Source organism: Solea solea, chromosome 9 (genome assembly GCF_958295425.1).
Source record: "Solea solea chromosome 9, fSolSol10.1, whole genome shotgun sequence".
In the NCBI taxonomy this organism is placed as follows: domain Eukaryota; kingdom Metazoa; phylum Chordata; class Actinopteri; order Pleuronectiformes; family Soleidae; genus Solea; species Solea solea.
Window position 1 is genome coordinate 22,121,716 of NC_081142.1, and position 27,925 is coordinate 22,149,640.

General features: G+C 40.8%; 4 protein-coding genes across 4 annotated transcripts; 1 reads left to right on the forward strand and 3 right to left on the reverse strand.

Moving 5' to 3' along the window:
• Nucleotides 1–1,298: 1,298 nt before the first annotated feature.
• Nucleotides 1,299–5,735, reverse strand: LOC131466015 (alanine aminotransferase 2-like). The gene is made up of 11 exons (XM_058639051.1): nucleotides 5,589–5,735; nucleotides 5,329–5,418; nucleotides 5,154–5,262; nucleotides 4,915–5,051; nucleotides 3,506–3,749; nucleotides 3,346–3,425; nucleotides 3,119–3,255; nucleotides 2,720–2,891; nucleotides 2,397–2,552; nucleotides 1,973–2,085; nucleotides 1,299–1,827 (listed from the first exon to the last, which is right to left on the reverse strand). Exons 1-11 carry the CDS (start codon nucleotides 5,685–5,687, stop codon nucleotides 1,737–1,739), a joined length of 1,428 nt encoding a protein of 475 aa, XP_058495034.1. The 5' UTR covers nucleotides 5,688–5,735; the 3' UTR covers nucleotides 1,299–1,736.
• A 2,235-nt stretch (nucleotides 5,736–7,970) lies between these two features.
• Nucleotides 7,971–12,411, reverse strand: ndufa11 (NADH:ubiquinone oxidoreductase subunit A11). Its single transcript, XM_058637559.1, has 4 exons — nucleotides 12,274–12,411; nucleotides 11,299–11,391; nucleotides 10,394–10,516; nucleotides 7,971–8,151 (listed from the first exon to the last, which is right to left on the reverse strand). Exons 1-4 carry the CDS (start codon nucleotides 12,350–12,352, stop codon nucleotides 8,039–8,041), a joined length of 408 nt encoding a protein of 135 aa, XP_058493542.1. The 5' UTR covers nucleotides 12,353–12,411; the 3' UTR covers nucleotides 7,971–8,038.
• Nucleotides 12,412–13,228: 817 nt separating this feature from the next.
• mrpl55 (mitochondrial ribosomal protein L55) lies at nucleotides 13,229–14,701 on the reverse strand. Its single transcript, XM_058638835.1, has 3 exons — nucleotides 14,568–14,701; nucleotides 13,792–13,987; nucleotides 13,229–13,517 (listed from the first exon to the last, which is right to left on the reverse strand). Exons 1-3 carry the CDS (start codon nucleotides 14,612–14,614, stop codon nucleotides 13,368–13,370), a joined length of 393 nt encoding a protein of 130 aa, XP_058494818.1. The 5' UTR covers nucleotides 14,615–14,701; the 3' UTR covers nucleotides 13,229–13,367.
• An 803-nt stretch (nucleotides 14,702–15,504) lies between these two features.
• Nucleotides 15,505–26,937, forward strand: LOC131466175 (leucine-rich repeat-containing protein 24-like). The gene is made up of 8 exons (XM_058639358.1): nucleotides 15,505–15,844; nucleotides 18,936–19,129; nucleotides 19,534–19,620; nucleotides 20,297–20,488; nucleotides 20,867–21,035; nucleotides 21,168–21,430; nucleotides 21,942–22,517; nucleotides 23,779–26,937. The coding sequence occupies exons 2-8, from the start codon at nucleotides 18,953–18,955 to the stop codon at nucleotides 24,187–24,189; spliced, it is 1,875 nt and encodes a 624-aa protein (XP_058495341.1). The 5' UTR covers nucleotides 15,505–15,844; nucleotides 18,936–18,952; the 3' UTR covers nucleotides 24,190–26,937.
• Nucleotides 26,938–27,925: the final 988 nt, after the last annotated feature.

Genomic DNA, 27,925 nt, shown 5'->3' on the forward strand with positions numbered 1-27,925 from the left:
TTGCCTTTTATTTATATATTTTTTGCAACGCCTGTCGACAGTGTGTCACAGTATTTCTCATATCATATTTTTGATTGATTTATTTCCTCCTCCCCTTAATCACTGTAATCATGACTGTTTATTTCCTGCTCCTCCTGTAAAAGCTGCTGATTCTACATTTTCTTTCCTCAGCCTCCTGCGATGGAGAACCCACCGCTGAGCACTGAGGGTGGGGGTGGGTGTGGGTGTGGAGGGGGAGTGTGAGGACTCTGCTTTTGAGGAATGAGCCGTCTCACCCCTCTCTCTCACTCACACACACATTTTAATTCGCTCCCTCGAGAGCAACTGGGGTGGAATAATTACATAGCATGAGCAAAATTGAAGCATGGCATTGAGAGGATAGAGAGAGGGAGTAGTAGATCGAGAAACATAGCAAAAAAAAGAGGGGGGGGGGGGGGGGGGGTAGCAGCCAGTTCCTGTGGGTGAAGCTGAGCCCTGCACAGCAGTTATCACGTTATTTACAGCTGAGGATTTAATACATCGTTTTATAATGAGGCTCCAGCACAACGGCCTGTGATCTGGAGCTCGCTCATTCACTAGTCCCGGGCTCCACTCCAGGAGCAGGAGGAGGAGGAGCTGCTGTGTGAAGGCCAAGCAGATGCAGACCAAACTGGATCACACTGCTTTATTGTTTTAGTATAAACACACACATACATGTTTTAGAAATATGAAATGTGTGTCGCCCTAATTTCCACGAATCCACAGCCGCAGAAAGACGAGGACGGGATGCTTTGATGGTGTAACGCCTCATAGATGTCGCTCCCTATATGCAGCATATGAAACATACAGTATATACAGTGATGAATAAATGATGCGTTGTCTCTTTGTGTTCAAGACACATTCAAGTCCACATTTTTCCCCCCCAACATTTTTTCACCAGCAACAGCATCCAGATGCCTGTGACCTGTGACAGCATCTGCCCACATGCTGGACAACACTGACACCCTGTGGTTCCACAACGACATTGGGGATCAATCTAAATTGACCGTAGGTGTGAATCCCTGTGATGGACCCCGTCTTCTGCCCTATGAACCCACCACGTGAACCTCATGTGCTGGATAAAGCAGTAGAAGAAGGATGGATTGACGGCAAATCTATATATTTTCAGGGACAGTGTAAATGCACCAGAGTTAGTCCCTGGACCCAGGTTCTTAATACTAAACCTTAAAGTTAAATTACAATGTATAAAGACAATACATGTCTATTCAAAGACAGAAAACAGAATTACAACAATAAAGACAAATATAATTAGTGGAGTCAGAAATGCATCCAATCGTTTCAAAATTAAGTTTTCATTTTTATTGGAATTTGCCTCAAATCGCTCATTTTAATTATCAGGCTTTACCGTCGAGGCTTTTCCTTTGTTATGTTTTTATCCTGTGAAGCACTTTGAGCTGTTATTGCCTCGCATGAAAAGTGCAGTATCAATAAAGTTTGATTGATGGACTGACATCTGTTAAAGCAGTAGTGCCATAGGGTAAGCATGCATTTGGTTTCTGCTAGGGGTAAATAAAGATTTGAATTGAACATGTTGCATTAACACACAACACAATACAGGCTTATTTTGAATGATAATTAAAAAAAAAAAAAAAATACAGCAAAGAATAAGACCCTTAATAAAGGAACTGCAGCATATTTTCATATTTTTCAAGATCAAGAAATAACTTAAACCATGAAAACCATGCTTGTCTTTTCCATCAGTGAGAACCTTCCAGCAGACGCAGGTGGAAAGACCGAAGACGAGCCAGGACCTGGTCCAGAGACGCAGGAGGAACCAGAACACACAACCTGAGAACACAAAAATCCACACTGACATGAACACATTCACTCAAAAAGGCAACAATGATTCCTCTCAACAGCATATATATATATATATATATATAGAGAGATATATGTATATACATATAGCATAAGATGGAGCTTCTCCTGTTACCTGACGTGGTAGTTTTGATCGTCGTGTCCATTCTCACAGCCCGGTCCCAAACACACGCCTTCTTCTTCCAGAAACCTCTGACAGTAAAACACATCTGCCTCCACACCTGACGTCTGAAATCAACAGCAACAGCAACAGCAGCGTGATTTTTCCACCGACTCACATGTTTAACGATTCATGTGCAAGACCATGTGCACATTTGACCTCTGAAAACAAACACTATGGATACAAACAAAGCTTCGTCTGCCTCCAGAACATTTCATACACAATCCTGACGACAATTACATGTTCATTTATATAACATATAACATTAAACACAACATAAAAACACAATTTATTTGCATTATGACGCCTCCCTGTGACATTGAAAAGGTGAATGAAAAAATCACATCAGTGCAAATATTCTGTAGCGTGAGTGTCTGACCTTTGCCTCCTCAATCATGTGACTCGGTAACTGCAGACGAGGGTAAAGAAAGACTCCGCCCATCGCCGGTTGACAGCTCATCCCCGGTAAAGCGTTCAGAAAGTCACACGCCCGCCGAGCATTCTGGGACAGTGTTTTCTGTCTTTGGAGAATCTCCTACAATGGAGGACAAAAAGATGACAGACAACAGTGTGAAACCAAACACGTCGAACATGGAAGACAACAGAAAGCTGGCGTACCACTGTTTTTATTCCACTTCTATATCACTACATCTCTGTGTTTTTAGTTCCGTAAGAAAGCGACTTGTCGTTTTATCCTCTCACCTGTGCATATTTGCCATACGACAGATCTCCAGGTGTGGGTGGATTGACCATTAAATTCAATGTGAGATGTGAGAGAACCGGCGGACACGTGGTGATCTGCAGACGTTTGACGTACGTCATGATGGGCGGGTCGACGTTGACGACCTCCATGTAAGCTCCTCTCAGACCACACCTACAGACACGGTGAACATCATTATTATTATTATTGCCTTATATTTCATGTGACGGAAGCTTTTGTCCACTTCCAGCAGTGTTGAGGTCAATGAAATGTTTACACTTGGATCCTATCAAGATCAGTATAGAACTTTACCAACTTACATAAGCATGGAAAAAAAGAGTGTAGGTCAGAGACTAGGCTTGCTCGAGGTTTGCTCTTAAAGAAACATGAGGAAAACTCACTCTCCCATGCTGGCTGTCGATATGGAATGGATGGAGATCAACTCCACTGCCTCTGAATACTTCTTTTCCATCTCAAACAGGACTTTCTTATAGGAAACAAACTGTTTGTCTTGCCCATACACACTGTCCTGGTGCACCTAGAAGGTCCAAGAAGGGACATTTAAAGGTGTGTGTCTGTGAACTGGAACTTAAAGCCACCAATTTTTGGGGTGCAACTTTCTGATCACCTCATGAGCCAACAGCACCAGACCCTCTGTTGCAGCAAATCGGATCACTTGTTCTATCGTCTCCCTGTCTTGCACATGACCTGGCAGGACAGGTAACCAGTTAGCATCAAATATTCAAATGGGAAATCTACTTGATGTAGGTGCTCATATTGATAATTACCTGTGGGGTTTCCTGGGTTGCAGATGTAAATGGCTCTGGGCTCACAGTGCCCCCTAGCAGCCTTCAAAGCCTGGTGCAGCTTGTCCAGGTCCACGGCCCAGCCTCGCTCCTCCGTGAGCTGGTACGGCACCGTCTTCACCTCTGACTCGTCCATCAGACTGAGCAGCGTGTGCGGGCAAGGCGTGGGGATCAACATCCCCGTCTGACTTCCCCCGGACCCACAGCTCATCAGGTGCAAAAGGAGCTGAACACAATCCAAGCGACAACACGCAAACAAAGGACAAACATCACGACTTGAGTGGGAAAAAAAGTGGAGGAAAGATTCTAGTGGTTGCTGTGCTATGATGGAGGTCAAACATTTAGCATCCATTTCAACATGTTATTATGCAGTGATATACTGTAACTGCTTCAACAGTTGGTAGTTTAGGTTTTAGTTTTAAACATATAATACAGAAATAGCATTATATCAAAACATATTATGAACAACCTGAAATTTCTTGAGAGAAATTTGTGCAATTTAACGATATTATGTCTAAGTTCACCATTTACACATGTGATCACAGTGAAGCTACACAAAACATTTAATCACAGGTCTCTGGAACTGAAAAATATGGTATTTCACATAACATGGAGGATAAAGAGGTAGAAAATGGATGGATGATCATCCTGTGGGCCTGATTGGACCCTCTAGCGAGCCGGTTCTGGCCCGCCGGTTGTGTGTTTGACACTCCTGGTTTAAATCAGTGCTAAGCACTAAGTGTGGTTTACTGAAGTTAGATTGAAAAACGTATTCATTCATTCATGTCTATGTTTAAAAAACAAACAAACAAACAAAACACTCCATTGGGGGCCCCCTGGTGGCCAGGAGGCCCTTAGTTCACTTATGCATCGGCCGGCCCTGGTAGTCATCACGGTGTGTGTGTGTGAAGGGTGTGGCATGGTGCGGTAACAGAGACAATGAAAGAGGGATATTTGTTTCCGTAGGTGATGATGAAGAGGCTGGAACATGTTTCCCCGCAGCCTGCCGTGTCCTCCCACCCCCACTTCCACGAACACTTCCACAGCATCACACACACGCAACATAAAAGTAAAACTTGTTTCTCTTGTCGACACCCTCACTGTAGTAACACACACGAACGTGACCAAATAAAAAAGCAGCTGTGTTTTCACTCCAACTAAAGTCTCCACTTAAATTCACTACGTTTCGCTGCCTTTTCTCAAGGACACTGATACGTGTCATCAGTCATGCGCAAAAAATAATAATAATTAAAAAAAATGTTTTAAGTTAACTTGGGGGCCCCCTGGTGGCCCTACACAGCCTCTTATAAATATTTAAATAGCTGTAATTGATAAATAGGAAGCCCCAGAGTGAAGGGTTTTGGGGTTTTGTTTTGTTTTTTAAATCATACCTGAAAGATTTTCTGAGAACCACTGGAGAAGATGATGTTTTCTGGATGTGAACGCACTCCGCCATCTCGCCTCGTTATGAAGTCAGCAATGGTTTCCAGGATCTGTGGCGTGCCATTGGTCGTTGACGTGTACGAACCTAACATCACAACAGACCATAGAGGCTTATTTATTGTGTTTTTTGGGGGGGTTTTGCCCATGTGTTTCTCAAGATGAGAGAAACCATTTTATGGATTCTCACCCACACTTCCTCCACTGCACCACCCCAGAAGCTTCTGTGCCCGCTGCCTGGCATCCAGAGGGAAGTGTTCGTCCTTGAGGAGCTCAGGATACTGACACATTGCCAAGACCTGAGACAGAACAAACATGGAATAACAGGCACAAACAGTCCACGAGGAACTATGGGAAACACCAACCTGGCGAACGAATGAGATGGGCGCCATCCCTGCCTCCTGGGGATCATGTGAACTGACATCAGTCACCTTTTGGAACGGCCTCTTTCCTCCCTGTGAAGAACACACACTCATTGTTTGCTCAATGCCTGAACTGTCATACTTCTTTTACTACAGCTTTAAACCTCTGTTCTGAAAGATCAGCCGTCCTTTCTTTGAAGGACGAGTAGTGAAAAAGAACTTCTCCTCAGCCCACAGTGGTTTTGGTCGCTCAGGTCACTCACCTCGGTGATCTGCTGTGTGATGTGAGCAGCCAGAGTCTGCAGACCTGTGGACTCTCTGATCGCCAGCACTCTGGGGTTCACCTGCTGCAATGAAGTCATCTCTGTTGCTCTGCTGCTGCTGCTGCTGTTACTGCTGCTGCTGTTGCTCTGCTGTTGTTCTGCTGCTCTGCTGCTGCTGTTCTGCTGCTCTGCTGCTGCTGTTCTGCTGCTGCTCTGCTGCTGCTCTGCTGCTGTTCTGCTGCTCTGCTGCTCTTCTGCTGCTCTGCTGCTGCTCTTCTGCTGCTGCTGCTGCTGCTGCTTTGACACAAAAAAATTTGAATAAAACCAACACAGCCTGTTAATCTGTGTACAGAATGCCCCAGGCTATTAAAGGTGTTGGTTTTTCAACACATAGTCACCAACCCTGCAGAAAAAATAGATAAAGGCCACATTTTCTTTCTTTCTTTTATTTTTTACTCCTAACTGTGATTATTTCTCATGTTACATTGTTTACACCAAAAAAGTAAAGAAAATGACAGCATTAAAGTAGCCGGCCACATTCAATGACCTTATCATTTCAGTAAATTACTGTATTACTGTGCTTTGTGTTCAAATAAGAATTTGAATATTTCAATATTTATCACCAGCTACAAATGAATGTGGCAAAACTGTTTTGATTTCAATCGTGTTTAGAGCTGCTTCGCTTGTTGTTCACATGGAGCTAAAGTGATATTTGTTTGGACAGAATATCAATATATCTTCAACACTCCCGACCAAGCCAGAATGAAATTCTCTGGCCTGCGACTCACTTCCTGTGATGAGTATCGAGGTTTCACCTCGCCCTTCTTCTAAAAAACCTGGAAACAGTCCACAGCATTGTTTCTCTAGACTTTCAGACGAAGAACAGCACGACCGTAACTCACCTAACTCCCCGGAAAATCCAAAAGTGAATGGATCAGTGGCAAATGGGCTTGATTTGTTGAAGGTGTTTCACCTCTTACACAGGAGGCCTCAACAATTGTGAAGGTTTGTGTTGGTGAAACCCAAGGATTTGACCATAAAGTGAAAAATGGGCGGTGCTCACCGTGACTCCAGTGAGTCCTAATGACTTTAATGTCGTCAGGCTCCAAACTGCCATGAGAGTCAACTTCAGTTGTGTGAAAGTTCTGGGTTATAGACACATCTACATAGATAATATACGGTAGATGTGTCAGAACTGGAACTTTGAATGGTTGTTTGTCTCTATGTGTGCGATGGACTAGCGAACTGTCCATGGTGTACCCCACCTATCGCCTGATGTAGCTGACATTGGCACAGCACCCCCCGCGACCCTCTGGTGGAGGATAAAGCGGTAGATGAGGGATGGATGGATACTCACACTCGTAAAGCAGAGATTCCACTGAATCTGAGGGTATGAATTAAAATAGTCCACACAAAAAGCACCAAGGAGATAAAAAAACAAAACATAACAAAGAATAAAGACAACAGAAATCTCTACTTTCTACTAATCTCTATTTTGTTTGCAAGTACATTTGTCAATATCATTAATTGGGGGAAACCCCAAAAAAGTTTTTTTATTATAAGCCCAACATTTCCGCAATTGGGGAGCCCAGAGAGATTCTGGGTAAAATAATTTTGGGCTACAAGCCTGTATAAACCTAATATAAATAAAAACACAGCTCACACTACATGAATTACAACATAGTAAACTTTGTACGCTGCTTGAACCCACACGCAGTGTACGATTCCTGGATCGAACACTCCACGCACACCAAAGCACCGCGGTGATAAAAGCCAATGAATAAACAGAAATCTCTCGTTTTTATAAATGTAGCATGGTATTAGCAGCTTGTCTAGACTTTCTAGATCACAGACTGTATAAAAGAGGTTAACATACCTTTGTTTAATTCTGCTGTTTGCAAAAAGAGACATTTCCACCGAGTTCATGGTCTCAGCGCTTCTTTAATAGAACAGAATGTTGATTTTGTAAATGATGTTCCCCACTTAGAGGAAAACTGAGTGTTAGGTTATTTCCTTGACAGAATATGTAAAATCTCGCCGACTATTTCCGTAAAGAATATTTGTCCATGTGGTAATTAAGTAAATTAAGAGAGAGAAGTTTGAGTGTTTCACATACAGTATTGGAACAGTGAGGCCAATTCCTTTACTTTTGCCATAGACTGAAAACATCTGGGTTTGACATCAAAAGATAAATATTTCAGCTTTTTACTTCCAGGTCTTTACATCTGGATCTGATACACAGCATAGAAGAAGGCACCTTTTGTTTGAACCCAACCATTTTTCATGTGAGAATCGAGGTAATTTGATCTTAGATGAAAAATGGAATGAGGTTTTTCTGAACACTGGAGAGACTGTAAAAACCTCACTGCCGCGATAACTTCCTCTTTTTCACAATAACTTTATTTAATGAACTCTTTTTACAACATACAGTTAATTTTTACAGATGCTCCTCATAGTTTGGGCGGCCCATAGATCCTCCATCCCTCCATCTTAGCCGCTTTTGAGAAGAAGGCCAGCGTTCCCAGACCCAGGCACGCTGTCGTTCCGGTCATGGCACTGTGGGCTGCAGAAGAGAAAGGAGAAAAGTTAAAATGCAGATTTTACACAAGTATATCACGAAATATGAACCTTCTCTTTCATCTTCTCTAAGGATGCATTCACACTCGGGCTGGGCAATATGGACTAAAAGTCATATCTCGATAGTGTTTAGCTGAATGGCGATACTCGATATTTATCTCGATATTTTTTCTGTGACGTAAATGGGGTTTCCCCCAAAGCATTATAGCATATTAGATAAAATGTTTTCCAGAGGCAAACCCTTTAAAAATAAACAAACTGTCCATTATAAGTTTAAGCCACATGCCAAATGTCAGAGGTCACTGAAATAAAAATGCTCCTTGAATAAAATAAAATAAATCTCTTTCCTGCGTGACAAAAATATACAGTAATTAATTCAAAAATACAATGCTGTAACAATTTGAACAGTAACAATAAACATTTTTCCACTGACGTATTTTTACTGCAACTGCAAAGCAAACTGTTATTTCAAAAAGAAAAGAAACGCCACACCCCCTTCCTACATATTTTTCAAGTTATTTCATTTCAAATGTTAAGAGGTTATTATGTCCTCAATTTGTAGGGATCAACACAAATTGAGAATCTTAATGGCTGGGTTAGGGTTATGAATTCATTCATACAAACTCATCAACTTTGCCAACTCAATAACATTGGCTTCACAAATGTTTTCATATTTTTGGACAAAACAATAAAAAACGATGACTACAATGACAGAAGGGTACAAAATGTATAAAATACAAGATATAAAAAGCTTTCCATTTAAATGAGTGATACTACAAAAGTATAAAAACACACTCAGTATAAAATAATATACACATGTACAAACTAACAGGAAATAAAAACAGACTTAAACAAATTGGAACAAACATGACTAATAAAATAAAAATCTGTGAAAATGAATGCCCAATTGGGTTTGAACACTTTTCTCAATTATTTCACATCTAACACAGCTTGTTGATATGATAATTAAATTATGTCTTCTAGTAACAGAAAATAAATCAAATCTCTTTAGTGTGTGAACTATGAACCAGCTAGTTCCCGCCTCCTCAGCACGAGCTGAACAATAAAACACACCAAGAGAGGCGGGACTTAAAGGTGACATAGAATGCTTGTATCACACATATTTGTTAGTTATGGAGGTCTACTTATATATATTAACTTGTTTTCATGGTGAAAAACCTCCTAATCGCTGCAAACGAGCCAATCAAAATATCTCCTCACTGACGCTCTCGTCAGCTGTGTTGTTTCAGACCAAAATCACACCCCCAAGAACGCGGACTGTGTTGCGAGAGTAATTCTTCTTCTTCTGCGGTTGAATGTACGCAACCGGATGTGCACCGGGCTAGTGCCTGGAGCTACGGTGGTGAGAGACGTGGTGAGGTTTACTGATGACAACAATAGCAAACGGAAGTGCCGATCCGCTTTGCAGAGCCCAGGAAAACAATAAAACCCTATTTTCTCAGCAGTGGCTGAACTGTTTGTTCTGAAACTGTAGGGTTTCAGAAACGAGGTAATAACGCAGATACACACACAAAAGCAGCGTTAATTGGAGCTTCCGGTCTGTGTCGCCTTTAAGGCAGAAGAGGCAATCATCAGCTGGTCACACTCAAAGTCGGTGTCATGTCTGAGGCAACAACAGGAGAGGGAGGGGGAGAGGAGGCAGCTGCAGCGAGCACAGACACAGAACGGCCAGAGAAATGGAGCGACTGTAGTAAGGCGAGAAAACTGCAGAAAAGGTGTGGGTGTTGTGCGACGCCCCTTTAGTGTGTGTGTGTGTGTGTGTAGGGACGGAGGGGGAGGAGAAATAGGTGCGAACTGGCAGCCTGTGTATTATATCTTGTATCTATATCGATACAAGCAATATTGTCCCATGTTATATCTCGTTTAGAAATATGTCGATATATATTAAAACAACGAGATATCGCCCAGCCCTAATTCACACCAGCCTTATTAAGTACAGTTTGTTAAAGTCAGTGTGAACATAGTCCAGATCTCTGATGGGGAACTAACAAGCAACCAAACTCAGGAGCAGTTCATCGCGCGTGTACTCTATCCACACCTTTGACTGGAAGCATGTTCTGATACTGATACCAGATGTGAAATGGCGAGTACATCATCAGACCATACTTCAAAAAAACCTGAAGTATACCTTTTAAGAGACTGGATTCTTGTCTTTTGGTTTCAGGTGTGAAGGCAGATTTGTTTCTCTATCAGGACTCATAACTTACTTCTGGCTCCCAGGAAGATTCCAGAGGCGCAGCCACCGATGAAGTAATTGAGTGGTTCATCTGGAGCTTCGCGAGCCTGAGCACTGAGACATGTAGCCATTCCAAAGATGGCCCCCATGGTGGCTGAGAGAACACAGACAGACAGACAGACAGACAGACAGACAGACAGCAGGTGTGGGTTATTGGTGATATATCGTCGTCCTTCCTCGTGCAATACGATAATATACGTTAAACCAGGGCAAATATCGGTACATTAATGAACAAATCAAGGTGCTCTAAAGTAAACAGTTTCTGCCAGTTTCACTCTGTGTCACCTCACGGTGGCTCTGCTTAAATGAATGAGGGGAAACTTGAGTGGAAGTGACCTGGCTGAAGAAAGAGGGAGTTCACAGTGGGATAAGCTACGTCAAGAGATGCTCCATCCACCTTCATGACCTTTGACCTTTCTCTATGTCGTAAATAAATAGAGAAATCCTGCACTTTTAACGTTTCATGTTAACATGTTTGTTTTCTTCAGTTAGATATAGACAGATATTGCGATGTTTCGCTATATGATTGTCTTGCAATATAATGATTACAAGAATCGCAGGCATCATGTGTATCACGTATCGCGTCATGTAAACAGGTAAACTTTGATTCACATACTTAAGGAAGAAGAGGTGAATCAAAAATAAAGTAAGGCCAGCCTAGAAAAGGAGAAATAAGATGGAATTTAAAAAAAAGAAAGTAGACCAAAATGTAAATAAAATAATATTAATTTGATTTTTAAATAGGGGAAAGACAGACTGGGAAATTTTGTGCTCACGTCTCCATTGACAATAATACATTTTGGTTCATATTAATTAAGCCCCTTTCAGAGATTAAGTCAGATTTGGATTTTGAAAAATAACAACAAAAAACCTTACCCATGGTGACAGTCGCGGTTGTCGCTTTTTGTACTGCTGCGATTGCAGAGTCAGGCTGGAATACCACGATGTGATAGGCTGAACCAACCAGGCCTGAGGGGAAACATGCGCACACACACACACAAACATAAGGGGCAGGGTGTAGTCCAACAACTAGAGCTGAGCCAATGTCTATATTTTATCTATATGTTGACATGAGACAAGAGATGCTTAGATTTTGTAGCTGTGATGATAATTATTGTATTTATTATATTGATTAAATATGTGAAATACACTAAATATCAGTCACCCAATAACACAAGATGTGTTGTATCAGAATGTGACCATATTTATTGTTTGCAACACACATAAATATCATTACTTTAAAGAACTAAAGCAGGTTTTATCTGAAATGAAAGGTAATAATAATGTGATCATTAACAGTGAATTATATTTTATTTTAGCGTGTATTTACAGTATGCTGTCACTCTCACTCTTTGAGAAGCACAAACTTTTCTTGAGTCCAGAGAAACAACCTGCACACACCCAGGCCAATAAACAACAAATAAATTAATCGGGAAAATAATCGCCAGATTAGCTCACTGTCCAGAATAAACTTAATAAAGATTTAAACTGAGTTTGAAAAAGTTTGTCACAAGCTCAAAAAGACTTGATAAATATTCTTCTTATCTTTTAGCAGCAGCTTAAAGGCTATTTGTTGGCTTTATAGACACACTGGCTGCTCTGTGGTTTCAAATAACACTAACTACATATGGGGAAACCACAGTTATATTAAACACATTTTTATCTCCCAGTATTTGTGTTTTATTTTGAAAGAAGTCTGAGCCGAAGCCTTTTACCGGGGAGCTAACCTGCTAGCTTATTCGAGTTAGCATTGACAGTAGCTAAACATTAGCTGGTTTTGAATTCGCGGCCCGGAGAGAAAAATACGATGATTATGGTCAGCGCTTTTATGTTGCTATCGCTCATATTTACCTAAAGCTGTGGCCATTTTGGTGGTAATCCATGTTTTCTCCAAACACGCCGTGCCCTCTGGTTCATCCCAGTAACCCATTTTGCACTTAGCCCGGACCAAGGACGCGATTGAGGAAGTGGATCCTCGCGAGAAGACTGTGTCACACGATTGTATTTTGGTTTGTGAACTATCACTGCCACCTACCGGGCTGGAGTGTAAAACCCTCAAAGTTTATTTTTAACTACACATTTAAACATAGATATATATATATAAATAAAATAATGTGAGATCAAGATTTGGCTAAACATTGATTATTAGGTCAAATTTCAGGCTCTCGATTATTTAAAAAAAAAGTGAGAATATTTTCATTTCATAGTAGTAACAACCCTGTATTATATTATTTAACCAAAGTCCACCCAAAGTTCATTTTATTTTTTACTGCATTTAAACATTTTGAGCTTAACAAATAATTTAAACACTATAACAGATATTTAGGTAACAAAAAAATCTGGAAACATTAAATAATAAATATACTGTATATAAATAAGATTTCCTTATATATATATATATTAAAAAAAGCATGTAAATATAGGTGTTCTTTACAAATGTGGCCTTGTGGATGAAAGATTTGTCTGAAATAAGAAAAACATTAACCATTATGTCTAATTTCTTGTTCTCTATTATTATAAAAAATTTTTATATAAATATAAATATAAAAATTATAAAAATATAAATATTGTACTAATAACTGCATTTTCGATTTAACCATTCAATTGTGTGAACTACAGTGTGAAAATAAGAACATGAAACAATGAGACGTTACATTAATTTACCTCAAAGTCAAATCTTAATCTTATAAATTTGCTTGAAGTGATTTTTTTCAGTGGATTTCTAAGTACGGAATCCTAGTTAAGGATTGGATTTCGAATGGATTAATTGTTGTAGCCTTTTTATGAATATTCATCACACGGAGGCTGCATTTTTTATCAGTTTATTAACATTATAACATATTAACAATGTTACTATGACCAGCGTTAGGAGACAGTAACCTCATCCTGGCAGAATCACAGGAAAACGCAGCTTCTGATGAGTGTCCGAGTCTGAGATTCTTTCATTATTTCTTCTTCCAGAACTGACTGTATTTGTCGGCTTCAAATTCGTCTTCGTAGACGACCGCCGTGGACGTCTTCTGCTTCTTGACTGCTCTCTTTTTCTGTCGTGACCGCCGCTCCTCCTCGGACAGAGTGGACAGATCAACCGGCATCTTTCAAAACCCACAGACACAAAGGAACTTAGAACACATCGACAAACCCACGCCAGGATAACTTTAAAAACAGGTTAAAACCACTGGTTTCAACTCTTCGTCATGGTGTCAGTTTTGTAAACTGGATAGACAATAAAGTAAGACACATGACTGGACACCAGAGTGACCGACAACTATTGTCTTTACCTTAACGATTATGAAAATTAAACTAAATTAAATCGTGAAAATTAAACTAAAATGTACTCCAGAGAGTGAATGTGGTGAGGTCGCTCACCATGAGGATGTGTCTGGGTTCTTTGTATCTGATGTTGACTGTGGATCCATCAGCTCCCACCAGCATCACAGTGTACAGCCTCTCATATTTCTGACGACCACAGCGGACAATGGATGTCCTGTTGGAGTTGAGCTGAGCTGTGTGAGTGTGGAGCGACGACACCTGAGCACAGAGCGGCGACACGGTGCCGACGCACCTGTAACATATGAAAACATAAACACAAACACACGCACAGTGTCAGTATAACAGTCTTTCATTAGCACGGTATATATAATATGATCTACATGATCAAAACTGTTTATAAAACTCTGCCAGCAAAACCTTGAATAATTTAATATATAAAAGGTTTCTACTAATCCAGATTTATGTGAGGAGAGAAATTATGATTTCAGGTAACTATTTATTACTTTACAGGAGAAGCTTTTTGAGGAAATATTAGCTTTAGGGGGCGATGTAGTGTCAAATGTGGAACGTACCACTTCAAAAACAACGTGTATCTCCGCCCGTTTCCTTCATGAAAGCAAGCCACCTATTTAGTGTAACGACGTTCAGTATTTTAGCTCAAGTATTGCTTGAGAACACGTAATTAAAAGCAAAACGTTACGTTTCCACCGTAAAGAGTAACAGCGAAAATGGACTCGTCCTCTGCAGTTGGTTTGACCCTGTGGGTTTGACGTATATGAAGACGCGAGTCATCTTGATTTTTCAACCTAACCTGTTTAAGATTAACTCATAGTTAGTTGGTTCGTTAGTAGTTAGAGTGAGACAGTTCTTACCGCGATAACACGCTGTTGTGAAGAGAACAGAGTCTGAGTGCAAACATGTTCACCGCCGCTTCTGACAACAGGAAGTGCTCCTCCGTTGGTCGAATGCTGGAGTATCCGGAGTAAGTGTCCGACTGAAATTTAGAGAATTAAACGTTCCGGTAGAAGAATTCGAAGACTCGCTTTTACTGTCATGAAATCTAATTTCTATACCAGGATAAACATTTCTCGATGCTCAAGACAGAAACACAAAAAAAAATCAGATATTTATGCATTTTCTTTGTGTGCCATTGGCTCCTATTGAAAAAGCATGTTTTTGACTGAAATTTCAATTGTATTTCTATTTTTATTCCTTGGGGTTGAAATCCCTTCAAAATGTTTTTAATTGTTTCCACTAGATGAAGTAATTTTTTTATATAATGTAAATCTACCACTGACATGAATGTATTTGTTGTATATGGCATAACATGATAAAAAATCATTACAAAAAAAAAGATGCTGTCTTTGTTTTGTCACTCCCAAGTTCAGACAGCCCCCTAAAACAATCAAATTTGCATATATTATGGGATGGAAAATAATTCACTCTTTGTTTTCTGGAATTTGGAAGTGTGTGTGTGTGTGTGTGTGTCCTTGTATTTTAGCTCCTTTTACCTTTTAATTATTTATACCTATAATCATTATTTCTATAACGTTTTGTGTGTGTGTGTGTGTGTGTTGTTTTTCTTCAGTCAGCGTCAGTCACGTGATGACTGGGTTGGAGGTGATGGTTGGTTAGATTAACTGAGTCAACACTGTATGTAGAGAGAGACAGAGAGTGTATGTGTGTGTGCGTGTGTGCTGACGCTTTTATTGTGAATAATTGTGAGCGGAAGTGGAGGAAACGTTCGAGGCGCAGACTGTGGTGGTGATGAAGATGATGAAGATGATGAGAGGAGAAAACAGCTGGATGTCATACTGATGCTGCTGCTGCAACAAAGACACCACTGCTGCTGCTGCTGCTTCTTCTTCTTCTCCTCCACACTGACCTCCTCCTCCTCCTATTCCTCATCCCTCCATCCTCTCCGTGTGTGTGTGCGTGGACCCACAGAGCTCTGCTCTGCTCTGCGTGGAAACATCCTCCAGCTGCGGCTGTGCTCTCCTCTCCAGCCCCGACAATAGACGGGGATAATGAGGAGCGTGTGAGGAGCAGCTGCAGCTACACCCCCTCCTCCTCTTCATCTTCCTCCACGAAAGCGCAGTAAAACGTCGCGTGGACTCTGTTCTTCTTCTCCTCCTCCTCCTCAGTGCAGGTACGTGTTGTTCTCCTCCTGCTCCACCAACATTGATCACTGATGATTATTGATCAGTGGGGTTTTTTTACCAGCGTCAAAACCCACACACACACACACACACACGCGCGCGCGCGCTTCTTTACTACATATTCATATTAATAATCAATGAGATTTATTGATTAATTGATTAATTGGCTGATTGGTTTCTGTGTGTATGTGTGTGAACACAGTCCTGCAGCAGGGCTGCTCCAAACATTTATAGGGCCTCTCTACTCAAGCAGACCTTTATGATAAGACTTTAAAATATAAAGCAGCTCCTTAGTTGTCCTTAAGGGGAAACTTGGACTCTTTAAGGTGAATGTGAGCGATTAAAACTTCACACATCGATCGGAAACTTTAACATTGTCTCTTTGTCATTGTTTTCGTATAGATTCAACATGGTGTACCATGAAAAAGGCGTTTAAAATGTAATTTCTATAATTTGTCACATGACAAGAGAGGTTAGGTTAAGTTATATTTCTTTAATTTAACATTTAATGATATATAAACATGTCAAGTTTTACACATGTGTGTTTTAATTACCATTGTCTACATGTTATTATATAATTAACGGTTTTGATTCTGTTTCTGTTTATTTATGTCTGTTTTTGTTATTTATAGATTCATAAACGTGTTTTTTGTTGTGAGATAGATGTCAAAACAAACTTATTAAATGAATCGTCAGTGGTTTACGGAAGCGCATTCCATTCATTTAAAAAAGTGAGTAATTCATTTTTTGGTTTGTTTTTTTTAAATACTTTTTTTCGAATACTTTTTTTCTTGTTTTTCTGAGTAATTTTTTTTCCTGAATTATCGAGAATCTGAAGGTTGGAGAAACCTCCAACCTGCAAGTGACTCCCATATTTTCAGCAGTCTCCTGATCATCTCTTGAGTCCCCAGATAGCCAGCCTGAATGCATTTCAAATGCATCATCTTGTATCCTTGGAGCATGCCATATCTGTCCAACTGACCCTGGACAAACATCACGGTCTAGCAGATCTGAATGAGCATTTCCTTCTGAACAACCGCAAAGTCCTCAGGTGCCTGAGTAAAGTCGACAAACTAATGGTGATACCATCTATGTGACTTAAAGACAGGACTATCTCCCAGTGTCCTTAACCCAGATCAAAGTAAAACTTGATTAAACCAAACAAGCCGTCCATATTGTTATAAATCGAATCGAACTCTCAATAAAGGAATGAATGCGTTTATTGTTTCAAATGCGCTCTAAACTCAGAAAAAAAAAATTCAGTAAATCAGAAAAAAATTACTCCGAAAAACCAACCATGAAAAAAAATGACCCTGAAAAACAGAAAAAAATAAATTACTCAAAAACAGAAATAATTACTCTGAAAACAAACCAATTTTTTTTTTCAAGTGAATGCAATGCACTTCCGTAGTGGTTTGAGTGTTTATTTAAATAATGAAAACGATTTTTCAGCTTCTTAAAAAAATGTTTCTTTGCTCTATAAAACAAAGAAATCATTAAAACTCAATTATTCTGTTTGGTGGATAAACACTGACTCGTTTCATTAAGGAAATAAGCTGCTCTAGTGTTCAATATCATCCTGAATATGTTTAATTTGCAATATAATGATGGATTATCAAGACATATTTTCAATTTTATTTCAGTAAGTTAGTTTTTCACGTTGAACTTGAAGTTCACTGAAACTCCAGGTAATTTTAGGTCTGACGATCTGACAGGAAACGATGTGTTTACAGTCAGTTATGATGACTGACTTAATGCTTCTTATATGTGATATGTATATATTTTCTGTTTCCTTTGCTCCATAAAACAAAGAAATCATGAAAACTGAATCATTTTATGTTTGTGGACAAAAACAAATAGTATGATGGATTATCAAGACAAATCTCCTCATTTCAAATCAATGACAAGTAAATTTTTCCTGAATTGTTTGGACTTTTTTTTACTTTGACTGGCGTCCTTCTCCGTCCATCCTGACCAGACTAGTTCACTCGCCAGTAAATGATGTTTATATAGTTAACTATGGGCGACGGAAACCACCAAAATTAAAAAAAATAAAGAAATGATACAGTAAGGAATGTTTTCCTTAATTGTTCAGTTTCTTAAATGTGAATATTTTCAATATAAACAAAGAAATCGATAAATTTTGGTTCATAAAACAAAACAAAGACATCAAGATTTTGTGGTTTGGTGAAACACTGATCAACATTTCATGGACATGGTGATTAATGAATTAATCTGGATTAATAATGGTTGGTTGTGGCTCTGCTTAGGCGCAGTCTTCTCTTCCTCCTCACTCTGTCATTTTAATCCTGTCATTCTATCAGAGACAGAGCTGCTGAGTAAACACTCGTAGGAACGTCCTTCAGTGAACAAGTGAGTCCAGCAGCTCTGAGAGGAACAAAGACAGACAGACCCCATATTCATGTCAATGTCATGGCATAGATGGTTTCCATGGTGATGGAGATTTTCACACACACACACACACACACACACACACACACACACACACACTTAGATGAATATACAATAGAGTTTTATAGCAATGCCAGTCAGCCACTTAAATCAGTGGTTTCTCAACATCTTTTCATTTTCTACGAATTCCTCAGCTCCACTAGGATCACATGATTCTCCTCCAGGTACCACAGCTTGAGAACCGTGGTTATAGATAGTATTGACTGACACGGGTGTTGATTTTATTTCAGTCTTCACAGAGGCTGACGTCGCTACAGTGATCAAACTTGATTGTGTATTCGTCACAGAATCTCTGTCACCATGGAAACCATCCATGATGATCCATGACATTGACATGAATATGGGGCGTGTCCGTCTGTCTGTCTTTGTCGATTTCAACTGAAATCAACTGTTACGGACTTTTGAAGAAGATAGCGTCACAGGACGACCAAGACCAGCACCGCAGTGTCCAGTCAGAGCGCTGAGGTCAGCTGACCCTCTGTATATGGAAAACAAAGTTATAGAGCAGAGGTGACCGATGCCCTGCCCAGGCACAGCAGATGTGTTTAAAAACCTACTTTTACCCCATGATGACCTCCTCGGGTGTCTGTCTTCTGTCCTCCTCCTCAGCCCCGTCTCTGGGTGTCATGGCTGTGACGTGGGTGCGTCTTGTCTCCGCACTGCTCCTGCTGTCCATCGTCAGTCCTCGCCTGGCCTCGGCGTCTCCCTCGTGTCCTCTGAGCTGCCGCTGCTACAGTCTCACGGTGGAGTGTGGCTCCACTGGCCTGAGGGACATTCCCAAACATGTCCCCGTGTCCACACAGGTCGGTCCATCCAACCCCAATATTTACTGACATTAGAGTGGATTTTAGATGTCTTAGAGACACTGGAGCGTTTTGTCGATCGTTCATTGTTTTTGTGTGGTTCACTTTGACGTGTGCTGCTGACCTCTTGAGTTTTTACCTGGTTAAATGAAACAAATAAAACATCGGACTGCACGTGAAAGAATGAAACTCACTGAAACAAATTGTCCTGCTGCAAATACTCGTCTTTAAAAAGCCGTAGTAATTTATTTGTACTATTTTTACACCTGTTTTAAATGTCTATGTTCATGTTTTTTGTGGTTTGTCTCAAGTTAGAACAAAAATCTATTTACAGGTATAATTAAAATCACCTGACCTGACCTGAGCTGTCCATCCTGTCTTCATGTTGTCTTCTCTTCTTCCAGACTGTCTTCCTCCAGGACAATGTGATCGGACAGATCCGTCGACAGGACCTTGTTCTGCTGAAGCACCTGCACTACCTGTACCTGCAGGTGATGAACACACACACACACACACACACACACACACACACCCTAACCTTCAACGTCTGGTCCAAAGCTTCTGTTGTCATTTAAACAACTCAATTTATTCAAGTAATTGATGAGTTGTTTTGTCCATAAAGAGTCAGAAAATGTTTAGAATGATTTCCTTGATTGATCGTGTACTTGCTTTGTCCATAAAATATTGATCAGTGTTTGTCAAACCTGGAAATGTCTGTTTTTTGTCCACAAACCAAGCTTAAATCAGTTTTAATGATTTATTTGTGATACGGAGCAAAGAAACCAGAAAATATTCACATTTAGGCTGAAAAACAAAAGAAAACCTAGTTTTAATTATTAAAACAAATTGGTAGTAATCAATAAATAATTTATTTAATCGTTGCAACCCTCAAAATGTGTGTGTATTAGGGATGGATATCATTTTGATTTTATTGATACTGATCCAAATACTGCTTATTACGTAGTGAAAAACACTGATGTTTCCCGTGGAAAAATTATTAATTTATTTATCTCACCACTGTGACCAAAAATGTCACTCAACATCAACAAGGGACACAAAATCTGACTCTGAGCCTTTAAAGCAACTTCAACGTCTAATTTCAGAACCGTAAACACAGTGGTTTAAATGTCCTGAGTAATGAGACGTCTGTGTGTTCACCTCCTCCAGAACAACACCATCTCAGCAGTGGAACCCGGCTCCTTCCAGAACCAGGGCCAGCTGTTGGAGCTGGCTCTGAACGGGAACCGGATCCACCTTGTCACGGCTGACATGTTTAAGGGACTCGAACATCTGCGCATTCTCTACCTGGCAAGAAACGACATCACGCGGCTGCAGGACTTCACCTTCCGTGGATTACAGGTGAGACTGAGGTCCAGTCCAGAACTAGAGCTGAGATTTAGTCAATAATAATAAATAATAATAAGACATAAAACAAGCTTGTTTATGTCTTATTATTACTGTTGTACAAACATATTGCTAATATGAAGCATGATAGTGTTTTTTAAAGAACAGCTCACAGGCTCATGTGTTTATTATAACATGATATTAGAGTGGCCACATGTGGCCCACGATATCCTCTAAATGTTTTGTAGCACAGTGAGCGTCAATGGAGGGAAACACGCTCTCCAAAATGGCATTGTTTTGGTTGTGAGCGTTGCATCATAGTATCTTGTGGCATCAGCTACAGGAGCTCTATATAAAGATGAATAGATCTCACTGTTTGTGCCTACGCTGCAGCGTCTGCAGGAGCTGCATTTGCAGCACAACAGCATCGACATGATAGCAGACCAGGCTCTTGCTGGCCTGACGTCTCTGGCTCTGCTGGACCTGAGCCGCAACAACCTTCACACCATCGGCCCGGCGTCGCTGCGACCTCTCGTCAGCCTGCAGGTGCTGCGCATCACAGGTGAGACGGTGTCAGTGGAAAAAATCCATCACCTTTTGTCTCTGAACTCTTTGATGCATCATCTGATATCTACAACCAAGACCTCAGTGGTTCCAGCGTTGACTCTGTTGACCTCTGTTTTTTTTGCCGTAGACAACCCGTGGCGCTGTGACTGCGCTCTCCACTGGCTGAGGAGCTGGATCGACGAGGCGGGCCAGCGGCTGCTCAGCTCGGCAGAACGTCGCCTGGTCTGCACCGAGCCGCCACGTCTGTCTCACCTCAGCCTGGTGGAGGTTCCTCTCAACAGCTTGGTGTGCATCCCTCCACTGGTGCAGCTGGAGCCCAGGAGGCTGGCTGTGCGGCTGGGAGAGAGCCTCAGGGTGTCCTGCCATGCCTCTGGGTATCCTCGACCTCAGGTATCACGTGACCGAGTGTGATTTCCAGCTATCCTGGAACGATTGGTTTAACCTCGGCAGATCTAGTTTTGTGGGATGAATCGCTTCGTCGTTTACTTCTAAATCGACATGCTGTAGATCTGGGACTGACATGTCAAAATTAAACTTCAAATATCAGTTGGAATATCTTGTTTAAAGTCCAGGGAACTGCAGCTCTTGTGGATTAGGACAGGTACTGGGTGTCCAGGTTGGTAACATCACTAAAATAAGACCACATCTGAGATCACCACACCACGTCTGGATTCAGCTTCTGTGGAGAGGTCGCTCTCTCTCTGACAGACACATCGAGACAACCATTGAGATGTCCAGATTAAAATCAACATGTTGACTTTAATCTGAACATGATCTTCCATCTTCCATCTTTATTCTTGAAATTTTGAGTTTAATCTCAACATATCAAGTTTTTAGGTGTAACACTAATCATGTAGATGTTACTGTCTGTAACCAAAGCTAAATCTCTGCTCTTCTGCAGGTGACCTGGAGAAAAGCCTCCCAGGGTAAAGTGGCGCTTTCCCCTCGAGGTCTGGTCCAGGAGGTGGGTGCTGGAGGCGGAGCCGGGGCCGGGACACAGGAGCCGTCACAGGAGGGCAGGGTCAGTCTGCAGAAGAATGGCGCCGAGCGTTTCGACCCCGACACTGGCAGCGGCATGTTGTTTCTCAGTAACGTGACGGTCGCTCACGCTGGCTTCTACGAATGCGAAGCCTGGAATGCGGGGGGCGTGGCCAGGGTGACCTTCCAGCTCGCCATCAACTCGTCCACTTCCTCCTCGTCCTCATCCATCTGGGCCTCGTGGTCCCAAGTGTCCTCACCGTACTCGCCCGTGTGGCCACGGCTGAGGAACCACGGCCCGGCTCCGGGCTCAGACGTGAGCCGGGAGCCACTGTACGCTCTGGGTAGCATGGCCTTCAGCTCCCTGGGCGCCGCCACGCAGACCGCCATCGCTGTGGGCATCTCCCTGCTGGCTCTGACCGCTCTGCTGCTGGTCGCCATGATCTACAGCCGACATCACCAGCGAGATAAGGAGGCTGATGGAGCCGATGGAGAGAAGGTGTGTGTCCGTTTGAAACAGCAGCAATATCGGGATTAGGTAACGTGGACACTCTAGATCAGGGTTGTCAAACTCAAATGACCTTGGGGCCAATGAGCGTCTAATCTAGAGTCTAGAGAGTGGGAAAAAACAACCGTTCAGTAGCACAATCTTAAAATTAAAACACAATGTTGCATCATGATATCACAATTAAGATATTCATGATGATATTTCCCAGAATTTAAAAAGTGCTTGTTTTGATATGGAATGACGTGTACTTAAACACAAGTTTTTTACACAATAAAAACTTATTTATGATGCAAACTGAATCTACAAGCTCATTTATACATGTAATTGAATGTTGTATGTAATACATTCAATACTGTGATAATTATGACTGAATGTCTTATTATTGTTATAAAAGCATTGCTAGCAAACATATATTATATTATATCCCGTCTATATTCGATCACCTCGCTGGCAGCCGTGCCTCAGCTACACACTGTGTTTAAAATAAGGTGAGGTCGTGGGCCATGTTTTCATTACAACATGATATTAAGTGGTGGGCCGCATGCAATAGATTTGGGGGGCCACATGGGGCCCGTGGGCCGCCAGTTTGACACCTCTGCTCTCTGATTTTACACTTCTATCTGTTTGATATCTGATCCCGTGATTTTGACCAGAATCAGACAAAGTTCAAAACAACAACAAAAAAACTGAAAATCTGATATTATCATATGATCTAATCTTGGTTTTAATCCGGATTAAACCTTCAGGATGTGTTGATCAACGTGTTTTTGTCCCAGTGGGATTATTTTGATCCAAAACATCGGGATTATTGGTGATTAAAGGATGAGCATGAGGTTGATATAAAAATATGAAAAAGTTTAAAGCACTCGCATTATTAAAATGTAAATGTTTTCTTACAATTATTACAAATTATGCATTTTTCTTTCCTTCAGAAAATTAAATGTTGCTAAATCACAAAAACTTATTTTTTCATCCAAAACTGTATTTTTGATGAGCTGTTTCTTTTAGTTTATTATTTTTTATTGAAAATACTGTATATAATAAACCACACTGTGTATTATTTTATATCATCGTATTTCATCACACAGGGAAAAAGAAAGGAAATTGTTCAAATGTATGGAGCTAAAAATTCGGCAACAATTATCCACTTTTGGCCAAAATGATGTCTCAAAAAAATCAACATCAGTTGTAGAAAAACCCACATAAATCAACTTCTGTGCAAAAGTAACAAAGTTGACCTTTGACCCCGCAGGAGGAGAGCATCCTGTACGTGAACGACTACTCTGACGGACCCACCACCTTCGCTCAGCTGGAGGAGTACCGCGACGAGCGCGGCCACGAGATGTACGTCCTGAACCGGGCCAAACCTGTGCTGCCGCCGGCTCCGCCCACTGCCGTGTCCACCACTAACCGTGGCTGCTCCGCTGCCTCAGACACCTCCAGCCACAGCGTCTCCTCAGAGGCCGCACAGACCCTGACCCCGACCCTGGTCCCCAACAAACAGCAGCAGCAGCAGGGGGAGGTGGACATACGGACCATGAGGAGAATGGCGGGGGAGGGAGGGGAGGCGGAGCCTGTGATCACATCAGAGGGTGAAGGGCTGTTTCTAAACCACACGGGTCTGTTCATGGACTCTCAGATTGCCTACGAGATCCACTGCTGAAGAGGACAAGAGAGAGCGAGAGTCCGCTGCAACACAGTGTGTGAGTGTGTGAGAGAGGGAGTGCGTGTCATAAACACTGGACCATTAGTCGTCATGGAGACCAAAACCTGGTCCCAAAGAGGCAGAACATGACTCATGTCTGGATTTGAGTTCAGGTTATGGTTATGGTCAAGGTTACACTGCAAAAACAGACTTTCAAAAATGTAAAATTGAGAAAAGAGAAAAATTATTTACTTTTTACTAATTTTAAGACACATTAGAGTCTGAAAATGTTTATATTCATGCATTAAGGTTACATTTTCTAGCCAAGCAAAATTTGCCTAACTCAAGGGCAAGACAAGACAATTTACATCAAATAAAGAATATTTGGCTTATTTCTGGTAGGGGCTGTTTTACATTGTAGGGTAAAAAATAATTGAAGAAAGTAAAATAAGCCACATTTCTGGGAAACTGTTTTTATTATTTACCTAAAAATAAAAAATAATCTTGGCAAACAAATTTTGCACCAGGTAAATAATCTTATTTTATATGTATGTTGTATATTGTATGTGTGCAAATTCTAAGGTTTAAGATTTGTAAAGTTTGTTTTTTTCTGACTCAAATTCACTTAACTCCACCGGCAGATTCTTTCAGGAAAATTTACATTGATTTAAGAATATGTGGCTTATTTCTAGTCGGGTTGTTTTACAGTGTAGGGGTTAATGCTCTGCACTGCAAAAAAGTAATAAGATATTACAGCTTACCCAAGCTTTAGTTATCAGTAACAAAACTGAAAACAATGGTTGGGAAGAACAATCAGAAATGATATGGTTTAAAGCTTTACATTTTAAGACAAATATTTGTTTTATAACAAATAATCCACTAGCAGAAGGTAAATCAGTTTAAGAATATTTGGCTTCTTTCTTACAGGGCTGTTTTTGCAGTGTATTCAGGGATGTCCAAATGAATGGACGTCAATGTCCTAAGAGGAATAATGTGTTTGTGCGTTTTACAGCAAAGACGGCCACGTCCTGCATCTTCTGAAATCCACCTTGAACTCACAGAATCATTCATTCGTGTCATCTCTGAAGGAGAACTGACTTTCTATGAGACTCTCACAGGAAACGGTTTACAAACCAGCTTTAAGTAAAAGAGCACCAAGGCTTCTTAGTGGACACACTGTGACACTGCATGTGCTAACAGACACAAAGTGTCCCGCACAGGAACATGTGGGTTTAGCATTTATCAAAGCTACTGTCGTAGCAGAACTCTGTCTCTGTCTTTGTTCTCTGGGGGGGACGTTGTGACATCTTCCTGTACTGGAGCATGTGGGAACCCTTTATGTGCGTTTTTGTACCTGTTGTTAATGTCTTCATTTAAATTGAACACAGTTCAGTGATGGTGGAACTTTTTAAAATGATTTATTTACCTATTTATTCACTAATTTATTTATTTATCTGTCATATCAAAGGGATATTTTTACGCAGCATCTTAAAGCTGTAGTAGGCAGGACTCACTCAATTCATTTTCTTCTGCTTTATCTGACACATGAGGGGTTGTGAGGGAGCTGGAGCCGATCCCAGCTGACAGAGCGTGAAAGGTGGGGGTCACGCCCTGGAAAAGTTGCCAATCCATCAAATTGTGAGTGTCCAATTAACTTCTGCATGTTTTGGACTGTGGGGGGAAACCGGAAAACACAGAGCATACCTGGACCTTCTTGCTGTGAGGCAACAGTGCTAGCCACTACTCCACCGAGAGGCAGGATCTCTGGACATTATTGGTTCAAGAATCAAAAATGGGATAGGATTAGGGTTTCACAAAAGAGTTTGTGATGAGCGTCATGTTTTCTTAGTTTTGTGTAAGATACATCATTGCTTGCCAAATTGTTCGCTGTTTGTCCGACATGTTATAGCCAAAGTATTTTAGCTTGGTTTCACAAAGGGATACATATTGTGTGGCTTTGGTCCAGCTCACTTCCTCCCCGTCCCATACCACGTTGAAGCCAACATTGTCATCTATTAATCCAGATTGTGGTGGTCGGGTTTGATACTTTAGTGATAAAGCTTACGAGGCGACGAACACATTTATATCAGATTATTGAACGTAAACTTAGGTTTAAGTTGCTAACAGAAGGACAAACTTACCTGTGTCTCTAAAGGCCCTGGTATACTTCCATACACAACGTGCGCATGGCACGAATTGTGTCATCAACGCAGATTTTGGAACTGATAAACCCGCACTGATGAAAACATCCTTGGAGGTAGTAATAAAGGAAAAGAAACCGGTGTCTCTATTAGATCAAAGATTACAGTTTGGAGTTTCATCCAGTATAATTTCCGGGGGGAGGATGAGATACATTCTATGAATAGTAAAGTGCTCTTATCCTCACTCCTGCTGCCTCTTTGTGCTTGTGATTCCGTCAGTGTTCATATTTCTGTTTGTGCATTCTAGTTGTTTTTTTTTTTTTTGTTTGAAACGATGCCTGAATCTGAATGCCTCACTCGTTCTGGCATCTGTTCTGAGTCGTTACTGTTTAATCAGGTCGAGCAGATCAGTCACTGTCAAGGACAGTGTTTGTTTTTCCACACGCGACAGCTCAAGTGTCCAACGTCACGCTTTGAGTCAGTCCATTGGTTTCAGTTGTACAAAGGAAATAAACTTTGATTTTTAGATGAAACCTTTGTTGGGTTATGTTTGTGAGGAACAATGAATTCTACTGACAACAATGACATTTTACAGCCATCAGTCAAGATCATTACCACTAAATAACCATTAATTGTTCTGTATTTTAACCCCTTATACCACCATGTTTAATAACGGGGGAATTTACCACAAACAACTCATTGGACAAAACATTTTAAAGGTTTATTAAAGCCTTTCCCAGGATTTATCTTAATCTTGTTTGTACTTGATTTTGTACTTGAAGTTACTATGAAGTTTTCAGTAAATACCAAGTATCTTCATACACATGAAATCCCACAAAAGGACTCTAAACACTGTGGTACTGTATGTGGCGTGGTAATGCTGCATTTTCTCATGCCCGTATTTTTATACATTTGATTCGTCCGTATGGATGCGTATTACTGCCAAAAATAAAAACAGCTCAGTGTTATATTATTTAGACTATTTGCACAAACCTGCTGGAGTTTCTGGTAAAGACAAAGCAAAGGTTCATGGGTCAATGACTGGACCAAGGTTTGTTAACTGGCACACGGACCCAGGAGCAAAGTCAGACAGACAGAAAAATCCAGACATGGAGACTGAGGCTGGGATTTGTTTTTTATTATTATTATTGTTACATTTTATATTTTCATGTCTTGGCAAAAAAAATTGAATAATGAGTTTAAATTTTTAAATTTTACCACCTATGGACCAAACAACCAACTGATGAATGGATAAAATAATAAAAATGATGAATCAATAATGGAAATAATCAGTGGTTGCAGCCATAAACATCTGTTTTGTTTTAATCTTTTATCTCATATTCTGAAAGGTGTTTTATAAATAAATGCTCAGTGTTGTGAGATTCCAAAGCGCAGAATCTTTATCTCCAGATATTGAAACTTTCTTTAAAAAAGCAGACAAGGGGGGGCATAATTATGGTTTGTAAGGCCTACCGTCAAATAAATGACACTAATCCAAGTGAGTCTTTGAAATTAGGATTATCAAGATGATTTCTCAATCAGGAAAATGGAGGAAATCAAGGTTTGACTTCTGACCCATTCTTGGATAATCATTAAAAATGTTTGTTTGATTA